Genomic DNA, 18,399 nt, shown 5'->3' on the forward strand with positions numbered 1-18,399 from the left:
GCCTAACTTCTCAGCTCCCTCTACCATAGTAAATACTGACACTGACTGCTACTAAATTATAGATCAGATAGCTCTGCCACTCATTTTTAGGGTGTGTGTGGGGGAATAGGGGTTATTAGGCATGAATTTCCTATAGGCTCTGCTTTCCCCTGCCCCAAACTAGAAATGTATTTATGATCATGCCCATCTTCTCTCCTGTCATAGATGAAGAGAGGACCTCTCTTTCAAGAAGTCTTCTTGTGTTCATGCCCCTGCCCCATGTTTTGGGGCCTTCATTCATCAGTCATTCCTGTCTCTTTACCGCTTTCAGCATTTCCTTTAGTTTTTGTTTTCCAGGTTATAGACATCATCAAGTCTCCCAAGCAAACAAGCATGTATCTTCCTTGACTTACATATCACTCCAGTTACCATTTCTCCTAATTTCCTTCAGAGTAATTTCTTTTTTTTTTTTTCCTTTTTTTCTTTTGTTTTTTTTTTGAGACAGGGGACAGGGTCTCCCAGTAGCCCAGCTGGCCTGGAACTCACTATCTACACCAGGCTGGCCTCGAACTCACAAAGATTCACCTGCCTCTACCTCCCAAGTGCTGGGATTAAGGGCGTACTCCACCATGCCCAGCTCCTTCAGAGTGATTTCTATTTCCTGGACCTCCTCTAAAATTGATTTCTAACACATACTAATGAACCAGATATAGCAAATGTCAGTGAGTTCTAGAACACTTCAATTTCATTTATTTGACCTTGTAATATAAATAGTGCTGACCACACATTCCTTTTAAAGCCATTTCTTTTAAGACTTCTATTCATTCACTTCACAATACTGAAGATATACAATCAGATATTATACTTATTTCTATGACAGTGAAGGAAAGCAGGCAGGGTTCATGTCCCATGAACTTTTCATCTGATTAATAGACACATGCAAATATTTACAAACTCTGATGCCCACTATAAAGGAAAAGACAAAGACAAAAAACCAAAAAACTGACTCAACATTTTCTTTTTTCCTAACCTAAGGTTCCCTTCTCAATCTCTTCAGTTAGGTTCTCTTCTTCAAATGCTGTTTTTGTTTTGTTTGAGACAGAGTCTCCCTCTAGCCCCAGCTGGCCTGGAACTCACTACTTAGACCAGGCTGGCCTCTATCTCACAGAGATCCGCCTGCCTCTGCCTCCCTGTGTGCTGGAATTAAAGGCATACATCACCACACCTGGCCTCAAATGATGTTTTATATTCTGGTGTTTCTAAGCTAACCTTTTCTTTTTCTCTCCCTTTGGTATTTTCCCTGTGTTTTAAATATCATTCACAAACCATTCATTAGTCAGATATGTATGGCCTGAGCTCCATACTGGTTGTTGGGAATCCAGTGGTGAACAAATCAACAAGGCCTCTGCTCTTATGAAACTTATACTTTCAATAATTTCTAAATTTCTATTTACAGGGGCTGGAGAGATGGTTCAGATGTTAAGAGCACTGACTGCTCTTACAGAGGACCCAGATTTGGTTCTCAGCACCTAGCAGCTAACAACAGTCTACAACTCCAGTTCCAGGGGCTCTGACACCCTCTTCTGACTGCCATGGGCACTGCATGAAATAGGTGCACTTACATACATGTAGGCAATACATGCATACACAAAATAAAATAGAATACATAATAAAATGTTTAAATTTGTATTTACAGCAGATGATTGCTTCCTAGACTACAGACCTACATATTAAGCTGCCCGGTATATTCCTCAAGTGCCTTCTACAGTTAAACTCAAAGCTGAATATTGTTCCAAGTCTGTTCTCACTCCTATTATCTCAATTTTGATGAAGCGTGTCCATGTCCATTCCAATATTCAACTCAAAAAACTGAGACATAGCTTACTTTTCTCTCTCATTTCCAAACAGTTGCCAAGTTTAATCAATGTAACTTTCTTTCAAGGAGATGAGGGGGAAGTCAGTTACCCCTTCCACCCAGTCAACCTTAGCTACATGTGGGGGAGGGGCTAAGGATCTATAAGCCCAGAATGCCAGGAGGCACCTCTCTCACCATTTTGTGTGGCTGTTAGGAAGTCATAGGATCTATATTTGATTGTGGACTTTCCAGTGCAGTGGTATATGGGGTGGGGGCGCCCACTCTTCTATAAATAAACCCCCACTCTATGCTCTGTTGCAAGATCAGAGCTAATGGAAACCTTCATTATTCCACCAATGTTGACCCCATGTTGGCAAATCCTTTGATTTTTTTTTTCTTTCCTTTTTTTGGTCTTTTGGGACAGAGTCTCCCTGTGACCCCAGCTGGCCTGGAGCTTGCTGGGTGGACTGGGCTAACCTCAAGCTCACAGAGATCTGCCAGGCTCTGCCTCCCAAGTGCTGGGATTGAGGACATCTGTCACCACACCTGGCTTTAGTCTTTGATGTCTTATCCCTACTTTTCCACCCTTAAACTTCATTGCCTATATACATTTTTAATATTTATTTTTATTTTATGTGTATGAGTGTTATGCCTGCATGTAGGTAAGTGCACCCATGTCATGAAATGCCCACAGAGGACAGAAGAGGCTGTTGGATCCCCTGGAACTGGAGTTACCGACAGTTGTTAGCTGCCATGTGGGTGCTGGGATTCAAACCTGGGTCTTTTGCAAGATCAGTCAGTGCTCTTAACCCCTGAGCCATCTCTCCAGACCCTGTATATATATTTTTATGTAATGTATATATTTTTATGCCATGTATAGCAGCAGCACATGTCTATGTTCTTATAAGGCTGAGGCAGGAGGACTGCCAAGAGTTTGAAGCCAGCCAGCCTGGATACATAGTGAGTTCTAGGACAGCATGGGCTACAGAGTAATCCCTTCTCAAAAACAACAAACAAACAAAACAAGAAAGTGTTCCTTGTCCATAAGTTGTGAAAGGAGAAAAAGATAGGAAGTTGTCTTCCTTGAGTATTTCTACCTACCATGGACTCATAAAGAAAAATAGAAATAAAAATATCCTACTAAATTTGAAGCCCTGAAGAATTAGATTTATAACAGCTACCACAATTTTTATATTAAAAATAGTCACATGTTCCTATACCAGGGACATATCAAAATGAAATTTATAAAACAATTTTAGACATTGAAATAAGATGCAATAATTAATTTATCTCAACGGCATTGGAATACTCAAATATACCCAGGCATGGTGGCTTAGGCCTACAGTCCCAGCACCTGACAGGCTGAAGCAGGAAGACTACCAAAAGTTTAGGCCAGCCTGGGATACATAGTGAGTTCTAGGCCAACTTGGGTTACAGGGTATGATCCTGTCTCAAAAATAAAGGAGTACATAAATAAATAAAATATTCAAAGATAAATATCACCAAATTATAAGCTATCTTATGAATACACCTAACTAATCAATATTTTAAACAACTTAATTATCTTAACTGTTACTAACTAAATATTTACTGAATGACAAGCACAGCTCAGTGCTTTGGAAATAGTGAATAAGATAAATAAATAAGATAAATACACAAATAATCCCACAAAGTTGACAAGTGATGAGAAAATAAGTGAAGGGATAGTCACACTGATCACACTGGCAAATCTAAGAACCTCCCTTACTGGAATTTCATACTCATAACTTGTCACTAAGTGCCTACACTGCTCTACGTAGGTTCACTGTGAGGAAAATCAACATTTAACATTTACTTTTTTCAGTGACTAAAATTCCATACCAATGTTATAAAGGTTTAATTTTATTTAAAATATAACACTTATACCTTCATTCTTCCTTAGCATATCAGGAATACAACTGTTATGATTAGAAGCATTAGACACCAAAGGTGAGTGTAAAACAGCATTAGAATCTGTTGACTTGAAATCTGGTTTGTTTTTCACTGAAGCTGCCTTCATGGCTGTGTGCTCAGTTTTTGCACTGTTTATTGCATCACTGACCTACAAGAAATAAAACAGTTCATTATAGCAAGTAATGTTCAATGAAACAGACGAATATGTTAAAAAACAAGCAAAATTACTTACAAGTAAATGTTCCTGAATATAACTTAACCAACAGGTGGTACATACCTATAATTCCAGCATTTGAGCTGATAGAGGCAGGAGGATGCAGAGTTCTAGGCTAGCCTAAGCTACATAGTGAGATTCTATTCTCAAAAAAAAAAAACAACTAAAATAAGCTTATCAAAATATAAAATGTTAAAAATATATTCTTAATTTCTATAGTATTCTTTAAATTTTATAATAGTTTCTAAGAAAATGTTTTTCACTTAATCTCCATGCTCAAAAGACTGTATTTTTAGTTTTGCTGTTTTTTCATATGGTGGCTAGCATCACAAGTAAATACTTATATAACACAGGAGGAAGAGCTGGAAAGATGACTCAGTGGTGAAGAGCACCAGCAGCTCTTACAGAGGACAGGATTCAGTTCTCAGTACCACATAGCGGCTCACAAATGTCTATAACTCCAGCTCCAGAGGATCCAATGCCTTCTTCTGGTCTTCAAGGCATGCATGTAGTTTACATACATATATGTGAGGCAAAACATTCATACACACAAAATAAAAAGTAGATCTTAAGAAAAAAATGCAGAAAGACCATAAAAGCTGCTGAGTTTAACAGTTTACTAAAAATTATCTTTTTAAAATTGCATGTATGATGTATATGTGGGTGGGTACATGCTATGGTGTGCATGTGGACACCTCAGTGGAGTCTGTTTTCTCCTTCTACTTTCATGTGGGTTCCAGGGATCAAACTCAGGTCATCTCAGCAAGCATTTTACCCACGGAACCATCTTGCTAACCCCTATTCAAAAGAAATTTTAACAAATCAAACATGTAGACAAAAGATCTGATGATTCATAAAAGGAAAACTTCAGTGACATGAAACCTTCAAGCAAAAGAATTGTTCTGGATGACTGAGTTTTAAACACAGATTTAATATTATATATATTCTTTACTATTAAACATTTTAATAATTTTCCTAATGGTGAGTCTGGTGGTATAGACACGTAATCCCAGGTACTGGGAGGTTGAGGCAGAGAAGGGAGAGGAGGAAGGGAGAGGAAGGAGGAGTGAGAGAGAGAAAGAAGAGGAGCAGAGAAGGGGAGAGAGGGATGTTATCAATGATACTTTTTGACAGTTGAAGTTACCAATGGGAACATATACCTATGGAACCATAAAATGACCTGCCTTCATTCAAATACTCCAATGTTGCTACTATTTTACTTTTTTTGTTGTCATTTTTATGCCTCCATTTTTATTGTTAATTCTTGTGATTTCTCATGGCTCTAAAATAATTGCCCATAACATGCCCCAGACTTGCTCTCAGTTGGCAGTGATGATGCTGTTAATAACTGAGGATGATGACAGCCACAACGGATAGCCAGGCACTGTACTACATTTATATATTCTCTATCTCAGTCTTGGCAAGAATGCTATAACTTAGATAGTATGATCCACTTTATAACATCTATAAGTGCTGGAGCCTTAGCTCTGTTGTCCCAGCATACAAAGCAACACAAATTCCTCCTCCCTCTACTTCCAACTGAAGAGGGAAAAATAGGCAGGAAGGCTCAGTGTGAGGCTCTATGATGGTAGTGTCCTTCAAATGAGGATGATGGAGAGATGCCCATACTAAGGACAGGCATTAAGTGAGAGTCTGTATCAGACTCACTGCCACATTCCCTTATATAGGCACCTAGAATACTGACACCCTGACTTATAACCCCTAGATTAAAAGGCTGAAGAATCTTTGTGAGTCAACATTCAAGGCAGAAGGTGCTATGCAGGTCACTGGAGTTAAAAAAAAAAAGTGGTCAATGATCTTACCCCATGGTGGACCCTGCATGCTACAAAACTGACCTGCTAAGCAGAGTGGCAAGACTGTTATGGTGGTGTGCTGGATAGCTTTAGTGTCAACTTGACACACCTGGGTTGAGGGAGCCTCAATTGGGGAACTGCCTCCATTGGACTGGCCTGTGGCCATGTCTGAGGGGCATCTTCTTGATGAGTGATGTGGGAGGGCCCAGCTCACTGTGGGTGGTGCCACCCCTGGGCAGGTGGGCCTGTGTTGCATAAGAAATGAGCAGGGGCCAGGGGAGCAAGCCAGTAAGCAGCATTCCTCCATGGCCTGTGTTCCAGCTCCTGCCTCCAGGTTCCACCTTGGGCTCCCTGATGAACTGCAACCTGGGAGATGTAAGCTGAATAAACCCTTTCCTCCCCAAGTTGGTAGTAGTCAGAGTGTTTTGTCACAGCAATGAAGAAACAAACCAGGACAGGTGGTAACTGCTTTCTTATTGGATTTAAGGCCTGCTCCACAGGAAATTCATGCCTTGTCAAAATCCCATGGCTAGGGAGATCATACGCCCTAGGGGAACCTACTACTGTTTTTGTTGTTTTTGCAGTAGGCAGTGGTCAATGTAGAGCCTTATAACTCATCGAAGTACTGAGAATAAGTGACTCTGAGTGCACAGCCCTAAATGGGACATTTATATTAACCCCCCTACAAGGCTCAGGAAACTGCAGAACAGGAGACAGAAAGCTTAGAGCCAGAGGATGGGGAAGAATGCTGTAAATTATGTCTTCTGGTCATGACATGGCTGCTGTACTCATGGACTCATAGCAGCTGTGGCAACCTGCACAAGGCTCATGAGATGCCACCCCTAGCGTAGGACCTATTGGCAACTAATAGATGGTGGGGAAGAGTCATTTTACTTCTGGAATGTGGCCACTGGTGGGTTACCCATAGCACTCATCAGACTTAGTAGATTTTTTTTAATATTTTTATTTTATGTATCTGAATGTTCTGATTGTACTATGTAGTGGCCAAGGAACTAAGAAGGCATCAGATCCCCTGGACCTGGAATGATGGCCAGCTGTCAGCCACTGTATGGGTGCTGGGATTCGAATTTGGTCTTCTGCAAGAGCACCCAGTGCTCTTAACTGCTGTGCCATCTCTCCAGCCCTAAGTAGGTTTGTTTTTTTGTGTGGGTTTTTTTTTTTTTTGGTCTTTTTGAGACAGGGTCTCCCTGTAGTGCCAGCTGTCCTGGAACTCACTATGTAGACCAGGCTGGCCTTGAACTCACAGAGATCCTCCTGCCTCTGCCTCCTGAGTGCTAGGACTACAGATATGCGCCACCATGACCAGGTCAAAGTAGGTTATTTTTTTTTAAAAAAAGAGGACATGAAGGTAGGTGGGGGACATGTTGAGGAAGTCCAGAAGTGGAATGGGGGTTGGGGGTAGATATAATTAAGATATATTTTGTACATGTATGAAATTAAATAAAGAAAGAAAAATTTTAATTGAGAGAGTAAACAGAGGGGAAAAATAATGAAAAGTTGTGGGACTCCGGAGCTGTGGGACCCACTACAAGTATAGCATAACATATGAAGGCATATGCCCAGCTTTTTTTTTTGGTTTTCTTGAGACAGGGTCTCCCTGTAGCCCCAGCTGGCCTGGAACTCCCTATGTAGACCAAGCTGGGCTTGAACTCATAGAGATCTGCCTGTCTCTGCCTCCCAGTGCTGGGATTAAAGGCATGCACCACCCACGCCCAGCTTCTCAAAGCATAGGCTGAAAATTCATATGGGGTCACATAACCGAAAGTGGAGGTTGAAAAAAATTTTACAACAAAGAAAGGGTTCTAAATGCACATCAGACAGAAATCAATTCAAATCAAATCTGGACTGGCCTGAGATGCTTCTGGCAGCACTTGTCACACTGCACTGAGCCGCACACTGCAGCCCTGGTTCTGAAAACATGTGCCTTTGCACTGCATAAACCATTGCACTGCACAATGCTGCTGACACCGCCTGATATACCCTGGCTCAGAATCCAGACTGCTATGAGTCAGGAATTGCAGTGTGTTTACTGTGCATACAGAGTTCTGCTCTTAATTGGGGAAAACAAGAACTTACAATATTTTCCTATTGTCAAGGATCAAATTTGTATATTTGGAATCTATTGTGTTAGATGGTTGATTTTATTTTTTAAATTTTTATTGTATTTATTTATTTGTGTGTATGTGTGCACACTTGCAAGCAGAGGTCAGAAAACAACCTTTGGGTGTCAGTTTTCTCCTTCCATCATGTGAAATAAGAGTATCAGGCTTAGAAACCCATAGATTAGTGCTGCTAACGCTTGCTTTACCCACAGAGCCATCTCGCGGGCCCCTAGATGTCTCATTTTAAAAACTGCTGTTTGAGTTGCTGACTTGAATTTCATTAAAAATCAACAACAACAAAAAATCAAAGTAAATGAATTTTGGCCTGTAAGGAGAGAATTAGGATAGAATTTCCAACAATGTCTGAAATGGCCCTAAACATAATTCTGCCATTTTGTACTAGATGTTTATGTGAAGTACATTCCCATCATCAATGGTTATAAAATCAAACTATCCATCCATTTTCAAAAACATTTAAAATGTTCCACGTCCTGCAGTATTAAATATCCAGCCAAGAGTTAATTATGCAAAAATAAGCAAGCACAATTATCTCATCAATATGCAAATTTACTTTTGTCAATGGTAAAATTATACATATACTGAAGAATTATTTTAAAATAAATTTCTTGGGCTGAAGCAACAGCTCAGTTAAGAACTAGCAGCACAAGCAGGAGGACCTGAGTTTGATCCCACAAAACCCACGATAAAAACTCATGGAAGAAAAGCTGCACGCAGCAGCAGCACATGCCTGTAAATCCCAGTGCTAGGAAGGGCACGCAGCAGCAGCACATGCCTGTAAATCCCAGTGCTAGGAAGGGCACGCAGCAGCAGCACATGCCTGTAAATCCCAGTGCTAGGAAGGGCACGCAGCAGCAGCACATGCCTGTAAATCCCAGTGCTAGGAAGGGCACGCAGCAGTACATGCCTGTAAATCCCAGTGCTAGGAAGGGCACGCAGCAGCACATGCCTGTAAATCCCAGTGCTAGGAAGGTGGCAACAGGAGGATCCCTGGGTCTGCTGGTCAGTGAGCCGAGCTGAACCAACAAGCTCTAGATTTAGGGAGAGACTATTTCAAAATATAAAGTGGAGGATGATTGAGGAAGACACCTAATGTCAACCTCTGCCCTCCACACATAATGTATACACATGTGCATAAAATTCTTTATGATTTAGTACCAGCAAATATTTCACTTGTATACCTATTTTATATATCTACATATCAGATTGTATAAAATTTTCTTTGGCAAAAAAAAAAAGATTGTGAGTTGAAAAGTATAAGAGGCTGTGGTGTACAGCACAGAGACAGAGCTCCAGGAGGGAGGAATCCAAGAAAAAAAGAAAAAGAAAAGAAACTGTCTCAAATGTTGGAATTTGAATATGAATTAATTATAGGCAACAAGAAAAATAGGTAAATGAAAAAGGGAGGTAGCTCATGCCAGGAAAAGCAAAGTCCTATGAGAAAGGAGCAAGGCTAACTGCATTCTATGTGGCTCATCTGGGAATACGCCATCATGATGGCAACATCAGATCATAACTCAGCTAAGAATATTGGAAGGCTACAAGGAGGGAAAGGGAAGATTTTAAGAAATCATCAAATCCTCATCTTCTGTTATTCTTTCTGTGTGTGAGTGGGACCATGTATGTACAGGGGCACATGCACATGTATGCACTTGCATTAGGAGACCAGAGGACACTTCAGTTGTGGTTCCTCAGGAATGCCATCCACCTTGCTTTTTAAGACAGGTTCCCCCACTGGTCTAGAACTGGCCAAATAGACTGTCCAGTGATCCCTAGGGATCTTCCTATCTCTGCCTCCCTAGTACTGAGATTACAAGCACATACCACCACTCCCAGCCTCTTCATTTTCTTATTGAAGATAAGAACACACTTAAGTATACATAACATATAATCAATATGAATTATATATATAGATAATATAAATGCAATATGTCTACTAAAATAGGTTATTCACAAACAATATGAGCAAAACTGTAACATCCCCTTCCTGAAAAATTACAGCATTTTCTGCATACTACTGGTCCTTAGTCATACTCAGAATATGACCATAACTAGATCCCTTTTATGGAAAGAATCGATCAATATGGATAGTGTCCTAGATGAGAATTTTAATCTTAGTAAGTTTATTCATTAGCTTCAACAAAGACTTACCATGAAGTACCTCATAAAGAATAAACTCACAGAAGTCCATTTTAGCTACTGATATTCTTGGTAAATAAAATACAAAATAAACAACTTTTTATCTTTTTTTTCTTGTTGAGACAGTCTCATGTAGTTGAGGTTAGGATTAGACTCAACAGTATAACTGAGGTTGGCCTTGAAATTCTGAGCCATCAAACTGCTGGGATTTCAGGCATGTACTACCATGTTGGGCTTGTAAGTAGCAATTCTAAATGGAATAGCCTCTGATGCTATTGTATTGAAACTAGGCTTCCCTTTGACAGGGTTTTCTGTTCAGGTTACTGTCATGATAGTTTGTGGAATTTTTTTTCCTCTTTTATTTTTGTGGCACTAGGGACAGAACCCAGGGTTTCATGCTTGCTATGCAAGTACTCTAATATATTAAGCCTCACCCTCAGCACTGAAAACAGGGCTGCCTGGGCATCTCAGAGAGGATTCTGAGGTAAAGCCAAGACTGAAGATCACTGACCAGAGTAATATGCAAAAAAAAAAAAAACTCAATAAAAGTTGGGACTAAAGCTATAAATATTGTCATCACAGATGCTTCAACTTACACTGTTATGAAGAATGCTATTACTGCCTTGTCTGTGAGGGTCCATCCTGACTCCTGTAGGAACAAGAAAGTTCAGACTGATATGCTCTTAACTAACATCCATAAAATATATTACAAATATTTTTAAATGTTACATATTAAAGATTTTTAAATATCATATTCATCAAAGCTTACCTGCTTTCTTAATAACTGTTTAATAGTTGACTGAAATACTTCCTGGAAGACTCTGTAACAAATTCTGTTAATCTCCAAGGGCCTATTTAGCTAAAAATACTTTTGAAAAAGTGAAATATTTTTTAAAGGTCCTTAGTAACATGTCCTGAATTCAAGTGACATAATTTTTTTTTTTGGTCTTTTTGAGACAGGGTCTCCCTGTAGCCCCAGCTGTCCTGGAACTCATTATGTAGACCAGGCTGTCCTGGAACTCACAGAGATCTGCCTGCCTCTGCCTCCCAAGTGCTGGGATTAAAGGCGTGCGCCACCACTCCTGGCTAAGTGACATAAATCTTAAAAGTGCACCAAAATGAATCACAGAAAAGAATTCTATACTACTTGTCTATGAGGTCTACTATGACATAATGGTGAGACAGCCAAGCTTCAGAATTGGTATATATGGTTTGCCAGGTATGCACTACATATCATAAAATTCACATTTTCTTAAACCAAGCATAATCATAGCCTTTTCTGCAGTATACTTTTTAAGAAATTTATGATGCTCTTGCAGAAGACCTAGATTTGATTCCCAGCACCCAAATGGTGGCTAACCACCATCTGTAATTCCAGTTCCAGGGGAATCTGACTCCCTTTTCTGACCTCTGCAGGCATTGCACGGACACTGGTGCACCTATATACATGCAGGCAATACACTCATACACACAAAATTTAAAAAATATAAATATAAATATAAAAAAAAGTATACGAGCAGACATGAGTTCTTTAAGCATGACAATTATTTTACCTGGCATACTTGGTGCTGCTGAAGAGTCAGATGATGCAGCTTGGTATGGCAAGTCAGTATTCAGCTGCAGAAGATAGCCCTCAACTGTAGACACTTCATCCCACTTGACATGAAAGGAGTTAGTTGTAGCTTTGATCAACTGTACTTGTGATGGTGCTGGTGGTTTCTCTAAAGAAAAATACCGATATTATATATTTAAGTTTCAAATGCATCAATAATTTGCCTATATAGTATTTGCGGATGGAGCTTTGAAAACATTAGCAGTGAACATTGGACCTGTTTACCAAGAGACTGAAAATATATTCAGATAAATATAGCTATAGTAAGTCAAAAGAAAATAGTTTGAAGTTCTGATTTTATTAAATTTCTTATTCGAATAAATCTATAAATAAAACAATCTAGTTCCAAACCACTTGAGTCATTAGATTCAGAAAAGTGATTAGGGAACTTGTTCCTTGAGCTGGTTTGTGCCCAAGGGCAGAGCTGGGGCCTACTGGGCCCCATCCCCACCCATAGTGGAGATGGGCTCTACTCAGAGCATCCCAGTCACTCCAGCGTGGCCTCTGCCAGCCACACAACAAGCATCTGGCTCGAGTAGTGGGCCCTCGTTCACCCCCATTCAGGTGGAGAGCTCTCCACAGCCAAGCCTTGCAGCAGAACAGCTGACGGTCCCTAAACAGGCCCAAGACTCAGATCCTCACTCTCCTACCCTTGGCATCACTGGGACACCCATGAAGACCAGTGGTGCAGACCCCCTGATCTGAACCCACTGATGAAAAGATGATTGAAGTGTTTAAGAATGAAGCCTCCAAATCAATTTTGCCTGCAGAGCTTGTTTTGCCCCAGAAAGCCCCTTTATGTGCTGAACTGGACTTGCCTCTGGGTTCTCAGCTGGCCCCCAAGGACAAGTTGCTCCCTTCAAACCAGATTAAGCTCCCCTCCAAACAGGTGTTTACTAAAGAGGAAGCAAAATGTCCACAGAAACCCTAGTGGCCAGCCAGAACTCAGACAAGCCCTCAAGAGACCCTGAGATGCCCCAATCTTCAGGTTCTAAATGCAATAAACAGAAAGCAAAGAGCAAGGTACTATAGAGAGTCCCCTCTCACCATCCTGCAGGATAACAACTTTCCTGGGACCGTGACACTACGAGAGGTAAAGGGAGAGAAGGGGAAACAGCCTTCACTCCTAAGTGAAAATGTTAGGGAACTAAAAGAAGAGGGCCATCTTGGAACTGGAAGATTTTTGGAAAACTGGAGGAGGTGCCATGGGAACAGAACCAGGACCACAACAAGGAAAATCAGCATTTTGCTTTGGTGGAGAGCTAGGGCCACATTGGATTCACCCAGAGGCCAGTGACAGTCTGTGTCCTTCCTCTCATGTTTCCAAGGGTGCTGAGGGAAAGGCTTGTTTTGTTTGATTAGGCTATTAACTCTGGCACTTGGATCTTATTGGTTTTTCTTTGTATCTTGTGTGTTTTTTGTATATTAAAGGAAGATATTTTAAATGATGCTGTAAAAAGCTAAAAAAAAAGTGATTAATACTAAAAGGGGGGGCCAGCAGTGGTGGCCAAGTATTATGTAATTATAGCTATAGCTATATTAATTTACCTTCTTTAGAAATTCTACTCTTTATTTTCAGGAACTAATTTTCAGCCAATTGCTAGAAATATTGATAATGTTAGCAAAGAGGATGTGGACATATTTTGGAAAAATATAACTTCCTTGAAATAATACTCTTAACATTTGTATCACCCCAAACATAAAAACTTGGTACAAAATATCACTAACATTTGCAAAGCAAATAACAAACTCTTAAAGCTGGGAAAAATACCTGAGATTATTTGTACCATATTTTTGGTCCTATTTTATATATATATATGTGTGTGTGTGTGTGTGTGTGTGTGTGTGTGTTGTTAGGGAACTTCACAACTGAGAGGAAGTATATTCCAAACCTTTGCTAGTTAGTCAGGAAAATTTGTTTTTGTGATTTGCAGCCTATAAGCCTGTAATTCATCCTTATATAACAAGTCTAAAATTTACCTCATTTTTAAAGTATATATTGAAATATATAAAATATACATATTTTTGAAGAAAGATTTGCTGACACAGAAGGTGGAACTCCTTTGTTCATGAGTACAAAGTGAGTATTTAGGGGACCCACATGGCCTACAGAGCCTGAAATACTTACTATCTGACATTTACACACACAAAAAATTGATAGCCTTGTTTTAGAGAACAATTAACCCATATAAAGTCCTCCAAGATCCCATTAAACAAACCAGGCTATTTATATTTCTCAATGTAAGGCAACTCATTCCTGAACAAAAGCAAACATTTGGACCATGAAACAGACCATTGATATATCACCAGAGAAGTTATATGAAGAGAAAATGTCTAAAAATACAAATCACAGGCTTGAGAGATGGCTCAGCAATTAAGAGCACTGGCTGCTCTTGCAAAGGACCCAGCTTCAATTTCCAGCACCCACATGATAGCTAACAACTATCTGTAACTCCAGTTCCAGGGGAATGTGATGCCCTCTTCTGACCTCTGTGGGCACTGCATGACACAGTTGCACTTACATGCAGGCAATACTCTCTCATATACATAAAATAAAATAATAAGTATTAAAACAAAATAAAAATGCATATCATGGGCTGGAAAGATGGCTCAGCAGCTAAGAGCACTGGCTGCTCTTACAGAGGACTCAGGTTTGGTTCCCAGCACCTGCATGGCAGCTAACAACCATCTGTAACTCGAGTTCCAGGGGATCGATACCCTCTTCTGGCCCTGGGGCACCAGGCACACATGTGGTACACGCACACATGCAGGCATACATTTATACACAGAAACAAAAACATATCTAAAAAAAATAAAACCAAAACCCAATCAAACAATGGGCTGTCATAGCTTCCCAGTGCCTCCCAGTCCTAACCCTTTGGTAGTGTAGGACCTCCATGGAGAGGCATACTGCTCCCATCATGCACTCTCTGCTGAAGCCAAGCTGTTCCTCCTTGTCTCTGAGCACTTGTGCTTCACATATTCTCCACCTCTCTGTTCTACCTCCTATCAAGCCCTGATTCCAGCCTTCCTGCTCCTCATTGGGCTAAAGTTAGTTGATGACAGCTCCTCTCATCTCTTGCATACTAATATCTATGCCATTTTATATTAGCACATACCAGCCTGGAATTTATATCATATTAAATGACTCTGTACGTTTATAGACATTATCAGTAACTTAAATGGAAATTTTTCCAAGCAAGGCCATGACTGTGGCTTATGCAAGAGATGACTAACAAAGGCTTGTTGATTAAAGCATGGGAAAAAAAACTGGGCTGAGCAGCTACATAGGGAATTCTCAAAAGAACTATATATGGCCAGACCACCAGAGAGTGCCAAGTTCTGGCCTCCTTCAGGCCTCCCTCAGAGAGAGGGCCTGAGAATGCAGGGGACTGCCTGAGAGGCCCCAGATCCTGCCTCCATGTGGTGGTGAGCTTCCCTAATTGGGCCATACTCATCCCCTTACCTGGGATTTTGTGAGGATTGTAGAAGAGAATTTCCCCAAATTAAGGAAAGACAACCTCATACAAATACAGAAGCAGAGAGAACACCAAATAGGATCAGAAAAGAAACTCCCCACGACATATCACAGTAAAAACACTAACTGTACAGAACAAAGAGAGAACACTGAAAGCAGCAAAAGAAGAACAAGTCACATACAAAGGAAAGCCCATCAGAATTACAGCTGACTTATCAATGCAAGCTATGAAAGCCAGAAGAGCCTGGACCAAGGTATTTCTGGTTCCCCATGACAATAGATGCCAGCCCAGAATACTTTACCCAGCAAAAATGTCTATTATAGTTGAGGGGGAACGAAAAATCTTCCATGACACTAATAGCCTGAAAGAATACATGTCCACAAAACCAGCCCTTCAAAGAATACTTGAAGCAATACAGAGAGTGGAGAGAGAAACAACTATACCCCAGGGGCAACAAAAGTAAATGAAGTATAGTTGAGGAAACACAAAATTAGAGAACACAAACAGGAACCAAAATGATGGCAACAAATACACATCTTTCAATAATAACCTTAAATATCAATGGACTGAACTCCCCAGTCAAAAGACACAGGCTAAGCGAATGGATTAAGAAACAAAATCCATCTCTTTGCTGTCTTCAAGAAACCCATCTCACCTTCGAGGACAGGCACTACCTTAAGGTAAAAGGATGGACAAGAATATTCCAAGCAAACAGCACTAAAGCAGGGGTTGCAATTCTAACATCTGACAAAACAGACTTCAAAGTAAAACTAATCAGAAGAGATAAGGAGGGTCACTTTAGTCTCATCAAAGGAACAGTTAACCAAGAAGCTATTACAATCCTTAACATATATGCACCAAATTCTGGTGCACCCAAATTAATAAAAACAACACTACAGAACTTTAAGACACAGATTAACTCCAACTCAGTACTAGTAGGGACTTCAATACCCCACTGTCTCCATTAGAAAGGTCAACTGGACAAAGAATAAACAGAGAGACGTCTGAATTAAATGATACCATACACCAAATGGACCTAATAGACATCTTTCGATTATTCCACCCAATCACCAAAAAATACACTTTCTACTAAGCACCCCATGGAACTTTTCAAAAATTTACCACATACTGGGCCACAAAACAAACCTCAACAAATACAAAAAAATTGAAATACTTCCATGCATTCTATCGGACCACAATGAATAAATCTCAAAATCAACACTGGACAAAGCTCTAGTCACTTCACAAACTCGAGGCAATTGAACAATACACTCCGAAACAATGAGTGGGTCAAAGGAGAAATTAAGAAATAAAAGAATTCCTGAACTTCAACAAAAAGGACAATACAACACAACACAACCTCTGGGACACATTAAAAGCAGTCCTAAGAGGGAAGTTTATAGATCTAAGTGCCTACATTAAAAGGCACTGGAAAGGCAAGAACAAATGAAACCCAAACCCAACAGAAGAGAAGAAATAACAAAAATCAGAGCAGAAATTAATGAAATAGAAACAAAGAAATACAAAGAATCAATGAATCAAAGAGCTGGTTCTTTGAAAAGCTAAACAAGATAGACAGACCCTTAGCCCAGTTAACCAAAAGAAAGAAAGCAAATCCAAATCAACAAAATCAGAGATGAAAGGGGAAACATCACAACAGACACCCAAAAGATCCAGACCATTATAAGGGAATATTTTAAAAACCTATATACTACTAAATCTGAAAATCTAAAAGAAATGGATAGATATCTGAAATCATGGGAACCACCAAAGTTAAACTAAGAAGAGGTCAACAGTTTAAACAGACCCAGAACACAGACGGAAATTGAAACAGTAATACAAAGCCTCCCAACTGAAAAAAGAGGCCAGGCCCAGATGGATTTACAGCAGAATTCTACCAGACATTTAAAGAAGACCTCCAACCAATACTACTTAAATTATTCAAAATGATAGAAACAGAGGGAGAGCTCCCAAATTCCTTCTATGAAGCCAGCATTACTCTAATACCCAAACCAGGTAAAGACATAACCAAAAAAAATAAATAAATAAAATAAACTATAGACCCATATCCTTAATGAACATAGATGCAAAAAATCTCAACAAAATACTTGCAAACCACATACAGACACACATCAAAAAGATCATCCACCATGATCAAGTCAGCTTTATCCCAGAGATGGAGGGCTGGTTCAATATACGCAAGTCAATAAACATCACTAATCATATAAATGGACTCAAAGACAAAAAACACATGATCATCTCAATAGGTGCAGAAAAGGCTTTTGACAAAATTCAGCATGCATTTATGTTCAAAGTCTTAGAGGGAACTGGACTGGAGGGAACATACCTCAACATAATTAAAGCCACATATAACAAACCCACAGCCAACATCTTTCTAAATGGAGAAAAACTGGAAGCATTCCCATTGAAATCAGGAACCAGACAAGGCTGCCCACTATACCCACTTCTCTTTAACATAGTACTTGAAACTCTTACAAGAGCAATAAGACAAGAGAAGGAAATTGAAGGAGTACTAATTGGAAAAGAAAAGGTCAAATTATCTCTATTTGCAGATGATATATTATACATAAGAGATCCCAAAAATTCCACTAGAAAACTATTAGAAATGATTAATCCTTACAGTAAAGTGGCAGGTTACAAAACCAACAAAAAAATCAGTACCCTTTATTTATACCGATAACAAGCAACCAGAAATAGCACTTGAGGAAACCCTCTCATTCTCAATAGCTTAAAAATTATTTCGGAATAAACCTAACAGAAGACATTAAAGATTTCTACAATGAAAATTTCAAAACTCTGAAGAAAGGGATAGAAGAAGACATCAGAAGATGGGGTTAGGGTTAGGGTTTGCATTTGCGTTAGGGTTAGGGTTAGGGTTAGTGTTAGGGTGAGAGTTAAGGATAGGGTTAGATTCAATGCAATGCCAATCAAAATCCCCATGACATTTTTCACAGAATTGGAAAAATCTATCCTAAGATTCATATGGAAGCACAAGAGACCCCGGATAGCCAAAACAACCCTGAGAACTAAGAGCAATGCTGGGGGGATTACTATACCAGATTTTAAGCTCTATTACAGAGCTATAGTCATAAAAACAATATAGTACTCACACAAAAATAGACACATAGATCAATGGAACATGATTGAAGATCCAAACCCAAATACACACAATTTCAGCTACCTGATATTTGACAAAGGTGCCAAGAACACACA

At 39.7% G+C, this 18,399-nt stretch overlaps 1 protein-coding gene and 1 pseudogene across 3 annotated transcripts in view; one reads left to right on the forward strand and one right to left on the reverse strand.

The window, feature by feature from the left end:
* Positions 1–18,399, reverse strand: part of Hcfc2 (host cell factor C2) — a 53,388-nt gene that overhangs the window by 10,926 nt on the left and 24,063 nt on the right. For all 3 annotated transcript variants that reach the window (XM_008843152.3, XM_029568356.1, XM_029568355.1), the window contains 3 exons: positions 11,628–11,795; positions 10,671–10,723; positions 3,740–3,914 (listed from right to left, as the gene is read on the reverse strand). In XM_008843152.3, the coding sequence (XP_008841374.1) occupies positions 3,740–3,914; positions 10,671–10,723; positions 11,628–11,795 (396 nt within the window). The remainder of the gene's footprint in view (positions 1–3,739; positions 3,915–10,670; positions 10,724–11,627; positions 11,796–18,399) is intronic.
* Positions 12,149–12,952, forward strand: LOC103742140 (annotated as a pseudogene).

Source organism: Nannospalax galili, unplaced genomic scaffold, assembly GCF_000622305.1.
Source record: "Nannospalax galili isolate Female #2095 unplaced genomic scaffold, S.galili_v1.0 scaffold39, whole genome shotgun sequence".
NCBI lineage: Eukaryota > Metazoa > Chordata > Mammalia > Rodentia > Spalacidae > Nannospalax > Nannospalax galili.